Consider the following 14215-nt stretch of genomic DNA (forward strand, 5'->3'; position numbering starts at 1 on the left):
AAAATTAATAGCTGCTATTATAATTGAATTGGGTCTTTGTCCCTACAGGATATGTAATTAATTTAACCATCCCCTGATGTAAAAACCTACACCTACTACTCATAGACAACTGGCACATTTTAGGATAGCATATTGCATAACCAGACTCCCTTAAAAAAACTTGCATTTTAAAAACAAATCCTGATTATAAGCAGAAATCATAACTTGTATAACATGACATAGCAGATTTCACAAATCAATAGGTAACACTCTTTAATTCGGCATACATATTATACACCAATTAAACAATTTAACTGGTTCATCTATTCCCTAAATCTTCCTTATGAAAAAACATGGAGGCAGTAAAGAGCAGTGAGAACCAACTCTAAAAGTTGGAATATTAATAAATAAAATCAACTACTTGATTTAAACATGAGCCGAATTCATCAGAAGTTATTTATTGATTCACATCATGTATTGATTAGGTCCAATCAGGAATGCAGACTTGAGAGATAAACAACTTTGAAATGTCGAGGTTTTCAATAGTGACGTCTCTCCAAACAAGCTAAAAACAGCACATTATCTTGGTATAGACTTGCAACAATCAATAGTGGATCCAATGAGAAGTCTCAAAAGGATCAAAGGTAGCCTCTAGAGCTGCTTGATCTGACGGTGACGAATTAACCTCGAGAAGTGTGACGTGTCTTAGAGGCTATACAGCTGACTGTCATTTTCCATTTCATCTAAAAGTCCTCTGAATCTTTTCCAACAAACAAAAAACAACAAATCTTACCATTTGATTCTTTGAGTTGTTCATCCTATGATGATCCGAAAGAGGCGCTTCTCCAACTCTCCAAAACTGGCAGCTTTACGCAGCACCAAAGGTCCGTTATAATACGTCCCTTTACGCACTAATACCTTAACTCAGATTTCCCCTTTGGAGCAGCTCCATTTACAGGCTAAATGAAATAAATACCCAGTGAAAAAATCCACCGAAAAACCGCCTCCGTTTATGAACCTTTAGAAGAAGTTGTTATACGGATCCGCAGCAGAAAAAAACACAAACTCCACTCCTCCTCCTCCTGGCAATGTGGGAACAGCAGCGGTCATGTGTTTCAACCTCTCTCTGTGGTGTCTTCATCATCATCTTCATCATTGTCGTCGTCGTCCTGGTAGCTCCAGAGAGAGCTCCAGTCCGGATTCACACACACACAAACACAACACCGGCAGCAGCACAGGCGGAGGATAAAGAGTGACCGACTGATGGACCAACCGAAAGCTGTTTCTGAGGAGGCGGGTGTGTGTGTGTGTTCCTAATCTGCGCGCAGCAGAGAGCGAGCTGTCATTTATGGCTCTCAGAGCTGCACGTGTCCAGGGTCGTCCAGGGGTCCTTGAGGAGGATCCCAGGGGTGCTGCTGGCAGCAATTTTATTAAGTGTCGTCCACACTGTCGTTCACCAAACTAAATGAGATTATAGCTTATATATATCTTTCTTTATGAGTCATTCCATAATTAGGGGTGCATTTCATGTCAACCAAAAAGTGAAGAAATCTGTTTTCTTTTTTGATACATAATTTAGTTGTTACCATAATATACCCCCTAAATGTGCTAAATTCATAAAATGCCAAGCTTATAAGCTCTAATGACTTTTTAAAATATTTGAATGAAAATAAACATTTGATTCATTATTTTGTCAACTGTGTTGCAGACAAATGTTGTGTCATATAAAACATGAACAAGGTACTACACATTTGATAACACATTTGTTTGGAAGTTTTTGAGTCTATTCACCAGAGGTTTTAAGGTTGTCTCTGTAACTGATTTGAAAATATGAATTTTGAGCTTCATAATGGACATTTTATGGGATGCTATCAGGAAGGATGAATATTTGTTCAACATAAATCCACATTACACTGAATTTAGAGTTATTCACCATCCTTATGTAAGACTTCCCTCTCTAAAGATATCCCCCATCTTTTTTTGTTACAGTTTAGCCAACATTTATAAGATTTATGACACAAAAATAAATATGAATATATAAATGGCAGCAGCTCTTAGAGCTGCATGTGTCCAGGGTCCTCCATGGGTCCTTGAGGAGGATCCCAGGGGTGCAGCTGGCAGCAATTTTATTAAGTGTCGTCCACACTGTCGTTCACCAAACCAAATGAGATTATAGCCTATATATATTTTCTCAGGGGTTTTTCTTGTCAGTCCAAAGACATATTAGTGTTTATTATGGGGCTCCAGGGTTCCTCTGAAATCTCACAGTGCATGATGGTCTAAAAGCTATTTGGGAGAGAAACTGTGACATAAAAAGGATTTGGCATCCCTGAGTTTGGCCATACTGTAGTTTGAAGTGGGTTGCAAGTGTGTCAGTAAAAATCCACTGTGGTCGCTCTGTGCCTACTCCGCCCACAGTGGAAAAAAGACGTTTTTCTTTTTTTAAATTATGACTCAACTTCTTTTTTTTCTTCACAAGGCACTGGTCACAATATGCTGTTTGTGTTGCCTACAAGCAAAACACCCCACTTTTCCCACACACCGTTGCTTGCTTCCATGATTCAAAAAAGCAGCTGCAAGTTTATAAAAAAATATATTATATCTGCATTTGTCTTGAGGAGGCAGAGTTTTTTTTTTCTAATAATTTTAATAATTGCATGATACAATTAGATACACAAGATAGCAAAACCTCCATGTAGTTCAGATACAGAGGCAAATAATGCCACTACTTCAGGTGAGATATCTGTATTGTTAAAGCAGCAGTGGGTAGAATTGGAGCAAATATGATTGGTTGTTTTTATAAAACGGTCACTATATCCTGACAGTAGTTCATGAGACAGGTAATCTGAAAAAAAATCATGTGCCTCCGTTGCTCCTAATGGCGTCTGCAAGATTTCACAGACCGGAGGAAAACAACCAATCAGAGCCGAGCTGGAGCCTGCCGTCTCTGAGCAGCTGTCAATCACTCGCAAACTCCAATCAAACGGTCAAACTAGGCAGCGCTGATCAAATATGAATCAATATTCTGTAACTGTAATGCCTATTTCTCGCCTCAAATGTTTTTAGGCACATTTTGTAGTGTACTGCTCAGCTGTAAAATGAGAAAGTTTGTGACGCGGCAGCCATGTTGAGATCAGATGAGGAAATACCAAGCCCCTCCCACCAGCCAGAGCACAGCCAATAGGAATGCTCTCTCTCTCTGAAATGGCCTGTGATTGGCCAAAGTCTCCCGTCACGGGATAGATTTTTTAAAGCCTGAAAACAGAGCCATGAGGAGGTGCAGAAGTCTAGTAATCTCTCAGAACACTTGAATTACAATATGCTGAAAGGTTAATATGAAATAAACCTATGATCAGAATAGTTACTCTTATAACTCTTACTCACATTGGGCTCACTAAATAGTAAAAATAAACTATTCCCCATTTGGACCCCCTGGAACTCCCTCTAGGACCCCTGGGGGTCCCCTGACCCCTGGTTGAGAACCACTGCCATAGAGGAGATACTATAGGACTATAAACCCTCTACTGATGCAATAAGTAAAACATGGTCACTATTGTAGCCATATAGCCATCACATTTTAATTTCTACTAGTAACATGTGTTAATTATAATGATTTGCTGGTTGAATTAGACTAAAACCTAGTCTAAATACCAAAAATATATAGTTCCACTATTAAAACATGCTCAAATAATATTGGCCAGCAGCCTACAGTTGGTACATTTATATGTAATTCTACTGACAAAAACAACTCATCATTCCAGGGAACAAATAAAAATCTTCATCCATCTCCCTCTGCCCTTTCTCTTTCTGTGCCTGCCTCTGCTTATTGCCTGGCCCACGTGTGTGCGCTGTGGGAAGTCGCTGTGCAGCGGAGTGCATCGCCTTGTCGACCGGTGATGTATGAGAGTGATTTGTGGGGGCAGGTGGAAACGGAAAAACATAGATGAGTCCGGCTAGAATGAAGTGTGGGGAATAAAGCAGCGTTAGGGTGAATCAGCTGACTGAGAGTTTGTCTCCAGGAAATCCGCACTGGAAGTAGAAAACAAATAATTGGAAGTGTTTCGGCACATCTTTTGCAAACACAAGGGGAACGTTATGAAAATATACCTCTGCAGGCAACAACTGTAAAGCACCAAACATCTTCATATTGTTTTAACGTTTTTCCTAAATATCAGCAGAACAAAATGGATACAAAGAGAGACAAAAAAAACACAAGGCTTGTTTTGTTGTTTGTGGGTTGAGCAGTGGAATGAGACACACAGTCCAGAGATGCAGCAGATGACATGTAGGAGGATCAGGATGGAGGAGGAGGAGAGAGTCAGTCTCTCTGTGGGCAGCCTTGGCTATAATGGCAACCGAGCAATAAAGTCCATCTCAATGGTGCAATAATACATCTGTGCATCTGGCTGGGTGAATACAGCTCTTTACCTCTAGCTGAGGACAACAGAGGACTGCTTTGTTATGGCATCCAACAAGAACGTTAAAGTCAAATTTGCCTTCAACTCTCTCTCTCTCTCTCTGCTCATCTCTCCGTGCGAGTAGACGTGTGCAACAAAAAACAAGATGAGCCTCGATAACTCAGGACTTAGAGCTGTAAATATCCCGCAGTTAATCAGATTAAGGTTTCACCAGCAAGTAGCTGCGCCAGAGAGCCAGTTAGAGAAGTGCTGCTGGCGGAGATGAATTTACACTCACAGTTCACTGGATGGTTCAGGGAACAACGCGAGTGAGTGACAACACCAACGCCAGCATGCACACAGACTAAACAGTGGTGGCTTAAACTATGCTGTCATCGCTTAAATAGGAATTTAGTACTGACCAAACATCAAAGAATCTGGACATAAGATAAGACACAAGCAGTTTCAGTTTCCCCCATGCTGAATGACTCAGTGGGACCAGCTGAATGGAGGATTTCCATCATTCCCAGTGTCATTACACAGCATTTGACAGGATGAGAAGACATTCCTCGAGCCAGACTGACCTCCTCACCCCCCTCCCTCTGAGACTCGAGCACTTCCTATTGACTCACTGACAGTGTTTTTCCCAAACAAGCGTTTCCCTGCTTCCTCTCTGCTGCTATACTGTACATCCTCAAGATCCCTTCTGTAGATAGAAGAGCCGGTTGTAGCCATGTGTCAAATTACAGACCTTCTTTCTAAACCATTTTCTGTTCAATTTGTAATCTTTTCACAAGCTTGAATAAGAACGAAATCTTAATTCCCATCACGGCCCGGAGGAGTAACTTCACAGAAAATAAGCTTAGCAAAATCCACACCTCAGGTTTGTGCAGATTTTAATCTGCTGCCTTTTGTTGACGGCGGGTTTGTTGAGGGACGGGACTGTGTTTCTCTTTCACATATTTTACTGACATTTTTCACAGCCCTTTGTTTGCATAAAAGGTCTCTCTGGGCAATTTCACATAAACTGACCCAAAGGAAGCACTGGAGCAAACGGATAAGCTTCAATTGCTTTATTGCAAGGTGCTGGGAGTAAGAGTGAAAATACAAGAGTGTGATAGTTTTCTCTTCCTGTTGCCACCGTATTTGTTTGACTGATATTTCTTTTATGGTGGCACACTATTGACAATCATTGCAGTGATTCAGCAAAATAGTGCTGTACATGTGGATTAGTGTACATAACTTTAAATTACCAAACTAAAAATATCTGTTTTAACAATGTTCATTTCAAGAATTGCCATCTGAATTGTATGGGAATTGAATATTAAATCCGTTTGGGGTGCCCAGTATTCTAATAAATAATATGTTTTATTAATTGTGCGGCCATTAATATTACAGTATGCATCCAACATTATTTATTGGCTCTCTTATTTTCTACCTTTCATCAGTCGTGTTACAACAGAATCCCTGGTTTTTAGATGTGACATGGAAGGAGATCATTATTTATTCAACTTGGGCAGCCCATCTGCCCCCTATTGGCCATAAGAGGACATAGCAACATCTACAGACACTGAAACAGGATCAGTCACCCCTCTCCTTTACTGTCATTGCTAAACTGTGCCTTGAGTTGAAGAAAATGTGTCCATATTGTCTCATGCAAAGACCAAGAAGCATGCAGAGACACGCTTTCCTCCCAGTGTCAGGCAGCCTGAGGGGCTGTAGAACAGGTCATGGACCTCAAGTATTCTGGGAGTAGACTAGAGCCTGACACCATGACACTGTTGTATCACACAAGAGGTGATTTTCATTAGAGCTGCAACAATTGATTAGTTGTCAACTATTAAATTAATCGGCAACTATTTTGATAATCGATTAATCGGTTTAAGTCATTTTTTTAAGAAAAAAAAATCTAAATTCTCTGATTCAAGCTTCTTAAATGTGAATATTTTCTGGTTTCTTTACTCCTCTATGACAGTAAACTGAATATATCTTTGAGTTGTGGACAAAACAAGACATTTTAGGACGTTATCTTGGGCTTTGGGAAACACTGATTGACATTTTTCACCAAACAGCTAATCAATTAATTGAGAAAATAATCAACATATTAATCGACAATGAAAATAATCGTTAGTTGCAGCCCTAATGTTCATTCACATCTCATAGCAGTGGCAGCGTATAGTTTAGACTGCAGAGTTTAACCAGCCTGTAAATCTAGACTACAAAAACTGTATATTTCATCATTATCACTACTACAACAGTATCAGCGTCTGCAACATGAGAAACCTAACACACATCATGAGACACTTCAGTCATCAGCGATGCATAGCTATTGCAACTCATACCTCAGTATTATGCAAGTTAAACAAACAGTGATCATATTCACAGCTATATATATACTGACCGTCAATCTGGATGGATTTTACGGTGACAGCTGCGGTGGCCAACTGTGAGGACATGAGTTGTGTGTGTTATTATGTATAGGCCCCAAAATAGTCCCTCAATAAACTTACACATGTAGTTACATAACAACCAACAGCCAGTCTGTGTGTAGTGACATACTGCGCAATGATTGAGAGGGGCTTGGTGTAGCAGGGGTTAATAAGGGTCTCAGTCGGGTTAGCTAGATGTATCAGCCAATCATATCAAGCTATACTTCTACAAAGGACCAATAGGAATCCCTGTCCAGTCTGTCCCAGTGATAAAATGGATTAACCTTTTCATCTTCTAATGATGCCCAAGAAGGCGAAGGAGGACACAGAAGGTAATGGAGTCAAAGGTGTGTGTGTGTGTGTGTGTGTGCTTATGGAAGCAGAAAGGAGAAAAGATTAACACAACAGCCTGTGTACAATTCTCAAAAGGGTCTTATTCACATAACCCCTCCCACACATCTTCTCCTAATGTGACCCTGAGAGTTTGACCCCGTAGTCCCAAACATGACATCATCCAGCTGGAGAGTTTGTTCCACTGATCTCATCATGGTGAGTTTGTTTTTTTTGTGGAGGGGGAGTTGTTTTGGGGGTGGAACAGCTCAGCCATGCCTCTCAGCACCTCGCACCACAACAAGAGGCCCCCCTTTTCAGCAGCCTTGGACCTCAGATCTACCTCAGCCTTAAGCTCCAGCTCCTGCTGCTGACCCGCCTCTAAACCCTGGAATTCCCCCGAGACAGTTCGCCTTTGGCATGTAGGTTTTCCCTAACAGCACAACCATCAATCTTAAAGGCATCCAACCACAGAAGTCACATAAAACTTGAGCTAGTCTCTCGTTGCAGTGATAACAAAGCCTTCTGTGAGGCCATCTGCTCGGCTTTCTCTGTGTTTTCTTAAGTTGTGTATGACTCAAGTTAATAAAACAACCTAACTGCTATTTATGTGATGTTACTAGGTCTCTTACAGACGGTGTGAAAATTAGAGATGGAGACAGAGACTATAACGGCATTACATCACAAATGAAAGCGGGAAGAGATCATCTTGTCCTTGATGAGAGCAGAATGGACTCTCAGATGGTCAGACGGCAGCCCTCCAAACGCTGACAGAGTTGTTCCACCTGCCAAACGCACACACACCAGTGACCCACACACACATATACATGCAAGAAGCAACTTTGTGGCCAAGGATCTCGCAGTGTGCAGTGATTCAATTAGACACTTTGGCTTGCTGCTTAAACACATCACAAACACACGCTGTCCCAGAAAGACAATCTGTAGAGTCACAAGGATGCTGGTGATGCTATTCACTGGTGAAAGGACTGTTTTAATGATGGTAACTGCTTGTTTAAACAGCTCTTGGTTCACACTTTGTCCTTCGGCTCTCTGACTTCCATCTACTCTCTGTTCCAGGCCACTAACTTTGCACGGTAACAGCGTGAGAGATCAGGGATCAGAAACATACAGAAATAGACTGAATTTATTCACGCACACTTCAAAATCCCCCACATACTGTACATAAGCCTCACCAAAGACGCGTTAATCAGTAAAGTGAACCATAAACTTGCACACAATCATGTGCACTGTGCAGAGTTTATCTCACAAGCACACAAATAGAGCACACCAGACGCGAGCAGAAATTGCGTCCATATGGACAAACACAAAAGCAACATCTACAGGCACAATTAAACACTTTTTTTTAACACAATGTGTGCTGCTCGCGCACATTTTCAAAGACGACCATCTGATTAAACAGCCTGCGCCGCCAGCTGGATCTCCAGAACACGTTCAGACGCTCTTAATTACATGTTCTACAAAGGAATACGACATTTTTTAATATCTCTGCTTGAAAACCAAAGACTCCTGAGCTGCTGACACGATAAGTCAGACATAGCTTTAAATCCAATCTGTGCCGATTTGAATAATGCCCGCAGTCTCAACTCAAACAGCTTAAATAACTCCAATTTTCTTCGTAGCTGCAAAATAAAAATCCTTTAAACACTAAAGCCAAAGTGTGCGTGCCCAGGTGAAAGAGTTGGAGAAGGAGGATTAAAGAAAGGTGACGCTGAAGGGTGAGATAAAAGAGTGCGGAAATAAGGGCCGAAAGCTGAGATAGAGGCAGCAGCAGAGTGAAATTATCAAATGGATCCAGGAGGAGATAGTGCGGTGAGGGAAGTGACTGACAAAAAGAAACCGGCTGGGATGGTGCAGGGAGTCGGGTCCATGTTCCAATAACACCACCTCTCGGTTTGTGTTTTCTCCTTCTCACTCTCCTGGCTCACGCCTGCTGTTTTTCAAAGGAAGCTTGGCTCAGGCCGCGGCATCTAGCTGGTTCCTGCTCACACAGAGTGCCTATTCAGACCTGTGCTGCTCCTCCTAACCGCTGCAGGGGCGATGGCCGGGGTGAGGACTGAGGCACAGAGGGGTGGGGGGGTACAGTACTGTGGTGAAGTCCAGGGGGGCGCAGAGGTGAGGTGGGGGAGCCAGATGATTTGATGGCTGGCAGGGGAGAGAGAGGAAGGCTGGGAAGGGATGGCTGAGGGTTCGGAGCTAGAGGTGCAGTTCCAAGAAGGAGAGGAGGGCTTGGTAGGGAGCGATGGGTGGGTGTGTGTGGTGTGATACAAAGCCCCCTTTCTCCTCTACCTCACACACACTCTGTGCCTGCTTCTGGCATACAGCACTGGAAGAACTGGAAGCCACTGTAGCTATCCGTGATGCAGATGCCAAAGACACACTTTCAAACACACACACACACACACACACACACACACACACACACACACAGCAAACACACTAAACCCCATGTACATAACACTTACAAGTGAATAAACCTGGCTGTTTCCATTCATTTTGAGGCTGTTGCAATACCATAGGAAACTATTCCATCTAATTCAAAACAAATGCAAAAAGCCCATTAAAAAGCCTCACGGTAACTGTGAAATCCAGGGTGATAAACCTAACATCTCTAATCAAATCAAAGCACTCGCCTCGATTATATGGCTTACAGTATTGGCTTACTACTCTTTGCAAATATTTACTGACACACACACTCTCAGAAGCACACAGCACACAAGCTCAGCAGGTTAGCAGTGTACGATGAAGCAGTCCGTTGTGGAGGAATGTATTTGGCTCAGATGTGAGTGTGTATCCTGTATCACGGGAGAGCGAGCGCTGTTAGCTTTAGCACACCTTCCACTGAAGCAGGCAGGTCTGGTGTAACTTAGGCTACCTAAACAACCTCACAGCTGAACTAACACACACACAACTACAGATGCACACACACACACCGATTTCAACTGCTGACTTCTTCTTCATGGAAGTAGGTTGATTAATCTATCGAGTATTTTCTCGATTAACTGTTTGGTTTATAAAATGTCAGAAAATGGTGAAAAATGTTGATCTGTGTTTCACAAAAGCCCAAAATTACGTCCTCAAATGTTTTGTTTTGTCCACAACTCAAAGATATTTAGTTTACTGTCATAGAGGAGTAAATAAACCAGAAAATATTCACATTTAAGAAGCTACAATCAGAGAACTTTTACTTTTTTTTCTTAAAAAAATGACTCAAACTGATTAATCGATTATCAAGATAGATGGCAATTAATATAAAAGTTGACAACTAATCAATTACTTGATTATTCATTGCAGCTCTACATGGAAAGACATATCAATACTGACTTCAATGATATAAGGATGAATTCATCACAAAGACAGAAAAGGCAACGGCATAGAGATTGAACAAATGAGTGGTGATAAAAGAAGAACATAATTGAGACAAGAATAGAAAAAAATAGGCTCACAATATTACAAATAAAAATAAAATGCAACAGATAAGCCGGGGGATTGAAGCTAAACCTCACATGTGCGGTTTTGCTGTCCCAGTATAAATAAGATTAACCTTTGCTCTTTCTACAAATTCATCATCCAGGTTGGGATTCATCAGTCTAGCTGGAGTGCACAAGAAAATACTGGTTGACTGTCCCAGAGCAGGAAGGGATTAACTGCTGTCAATTTGGCCTCTGCCCTCCAGGACCTCCTACATTTAGAAAGCAGCGGGGTCTGATATATCTGTTACCACCAGGACTGATACTTAGAAGCCTATATATACAGGATGGAAACGGTCAAATAGCCACATGACAACAAATATGTGCAAGGGAACAAACTGAATCCTACAGAAAAGATATTTCTGTGTGAGCACATTTTCAAATAGAAACAGAGGCTGCATTGATCTGTGTGGAAAGACTTAACTTCTGATAAGTCCCACTCAATCAAACGGTCAAGGCACTCATCTAAGATCAGATGAAGAGAGGCTGCATGTATACCATGCCAATGGATATTTAATGCCTGCCTGTGGTGTCTAGAATCAGCAGAACTATCTGAGGCATGGCCACAGCTAAGTTTAGGGTTTGGGAGCGTGTGAGAGGTCAAACATGAGTCCCAAGTGAGGCAACTAGAACTCCCACCTGACCCCCCACGAGAGCTCATCGTCAACAAGGCTCAGAGGTCGAGCATTTAGGGACAAAGTGTCTATTTGCTTAAGGACTTCTATAGAACTTGTTGATAATATCAAAATGAAAGTTGTATTTTATCAGCCAGATTGATATACAAGTAAATAAAAAAGCTCACAGACTCAAAAAGTGGACTTTTTCAGTGTTGCTCTTTGGGGAGTCTCTAACCACAATTGCTCTATAACATGTTTTCATCTAGCTACACTTTCCAGTTGGTGTTTTTCACAGGTTCAACAAATAGTGAAGGGTCACTTCTGGTTCCTAATACCTCAACAAATACAACAACTGTAGCAAAACCTTAAAAAAAGGGATCTCTTTAAAAGGTACAGTGTGCAGGATTTGACAACATCTAGTTTTCTGGTTGCAGATTACAACCAACTGAGTACCCCTCCGCTCACTCCTCCCTTTCAAAGACTGCAGGAACGTAAGCCGCCAAGTGCAAAGTCGTGGTAACGCCTGTTCGCCTCGCTCAGAGGTCGTTCTACCATAATATACTACTTTAGGAGCAACGGAAGTCAGACAGCGGCTGGCGGTATCACGGTTTTGCATTCTGTGGCTCACGTTATCGCAGATTCATGAGCGTGTCGGAGAACTACGGTGGCCTTCGGTTAACGAAAAAATGTAAAAGGCCCCTCTCTAGAGTCAGTGTTTGGTTTGTCCGTTCTGGGCTACTGTAGAAACATGGCGGAGCAACATGGGGAACTCCGTGAAGAGGACCCGCAAAAATGCAACAATTCTTAGTTTCACATGATAATACACTAATGAAAACATAGTTATGAATATTACATTGCATTTGTGCTAATAGATCCACCGAAATGTTACACACTGTTCCTTTAATCTTTCATGAGATGATATCATTGGTATGATCGGTAGCAGCCAGAGCTGTAGCAGCTTAAAGCCCCAGGCTGCACCCCTTCTGAGTAGAGCAGGGCCACTCGGACCCAGTGAAGTCACACATGCACTCTCACACACAGAGAAAGTATTGTACCCTCACACACAATGACCGACTTACAGAATGAACACAACACAAATCCTGCTTATAGAACTTGCGCAAAAATGAATGACCTCAGAAACCTTTCTAACAAATGTCCACATTTAACTCTGGCAAAGCCGCAATCTACGTATTCAAGGTCGGTTTGCAGGCTAAAATTAGACTAGGGAGAAAGTGTCCATCTACGGCCCTCGGGCTACCAACGGGGGGGAAAGAGAGGCAGGACAGTAGGACGCAGCCTGAGAAGGTGAAGAGGACTGAGAACTATGGAGGAACCAGGATAGAAGAAGAAAACAAAGCAACAAAAAAAAAAAAAATCTGTGTATCCGTGTTTGTGGTGACAGGAAATGGTGTGTATGTGTCTATGAATGGCAGTGGGTTCAGTGACATCATGTTGTCGCTCCCGATGGGAAACAGTAATTACGCAGGAGCATTTCCTGTTTCCCATCAGCCACCTCTCCTCTGTATTCTGAGGGCAAAATGCTTTTTACACTCTGCATGTGACTGAAGAAACAGCACATCAGTGACTGTCTTGTCATAAGAGAGGAGGGAAAGACGAAAGAAAACTGGAGCCAAGAATGCAGCCAGTCCTATAGACTTGTTAAAACCTGAAGAGCTGAAAAGTTCCTTCCTACTGAGCTTGCAAATAACACAATGGCAGCTCTCTCTCCCCTCCTGACACAGCAATTATACAAGCCTGAGGAATGCTGGGACCTCAGGACATGCATGATCTTCTCACTTTTCTCAATTTTCTTTTAAAATGACAGACAAGCTTATTCTCTGAGATGACCAGTGCAGAAAAACAGCAACAAAGAAAGTGTATAGTTTATAAATGTATATTGTGTACTCTATGTGTGTGTGTGTGCATGGGGTGGGAGTGGCTTTCAGATATATACGTTGCCGCAGGGAAAAACAAAAAAGGAGGAGAAAAGGGTTTACAGTGTAATAATTGCAAGTCGTGATGTGGGTCATCACGACTTGCAAGTCGTGATGTGGGTCATCACGACTTGCAATTATTACACTGTAAACCCTTTTCTCCTCCTTTTTTGTTTTTCCCTGCGGCAACGTATATATCTGAAAGCCACTCCCACCCCATGCACACACACACACATAGAGTACACAATATACATTTATAAACTATACACTTTCTTTGTTGCTGTTTTTCTGCACTGGTCATCTCAGAGAATAAGCTTGTCTGTCATTTTAAAAGAAAATTGAGAAAAGTGAGCGGGACGTTTATGAAAGATCCTGGAGCAGAAAAACATCCATAGCTAACTGAAATTACAGTTAGACTGTGGGCCGTGCAGCTCAGCCACATACAAAGAATCCCTGTCTCATAAACCCACTCAGGCAGAGGAGACATAGGGGGAGGAGGGGAAGAGAGCGAGTGAGCAAACAAGCGAGTGTTTACCAGCAAAAAATACTCATGAGTTGAAGACGAGCACGACTTTCTATCCAACAATCTGAAATTCTAACTGCAGAGTAACGTCTCTCTGAAGCCGACCTTGAACTCTGACCTCCTTTGTGAAGGAGAAGTTTTCCCACAGGGCTAAATGCAGGGCTCATCATCTCGTTATTATACATTCCTACCCTTGTAATTGCATTTTACAGAAATACAACTGGAGCCGAGACAGCTAAATGCACATAGATCATCAGACAGAAACGCCTGTTATCTACATTCCACCATAACGTCCTAGATTCAATATTCAGACAAAGTACAACTTTCAAGTCCGAGCTGTAAACATGTGTCTTCATCAAAGGAGGCTCTGTGACAGGAGCTAATAAGCTGATTAGTGCCTGATCAATTGGTAAAAAGACCTTGTGATAGCTGGTGTGTGACAGTCCATTTCAGGTGCTATAAAAGCCAAGTGTATTTAAAGTTTAATGAAAGTTTTAGAGACAGACCAACAATTTGGG

At 41.9% G+C, this 14215-nt stretch overlaps 1 protein-coding gene across 3 annotated transcripts in view; it reads right to left on the reverse strand.

Moving 5' to 3' along the window:
* Positions 1-14215, reverse strand: part of rtkna (rhotekin a) — a 59446-nt gene that overhangs the window by 26553 nt on the left and 18678 nt on the right. The window contains exon 1 of one of the 3 annotated variants that reach the window (XM_074638323.1): positions 773-1240. The exons of the other annotated variants lie outside the window; for them this stretch is intronic. Coding sequence (XP_074494424.1) covers positions 773-796 — 24 coding nt within the window. The 5' untranslated portion in view covers positions 797-1240. Of the gene's footprint in view, positions 1-772; positions 1241-14215 lie in introns of those variants that run through there. 3 annotated transcript variants of the gene reach the window in all.

This window comes from Sebastes fasciatus, chromosome 6 (genome assembly GCF_043250625.1).
Source record: "Sebastes fasciatus isolate fSebFas1 chromosome 6, fSebFas1.pri, whole genome shotgun sequence".
In the NCBI taxonomy this organism is placed as follows: domain Eukaryota; kingdom Metazoa; phylum Chordata; class Actinopteri; order Perciformes; family Sebastidae; genus Sebastes; species Sebastes fasciatus.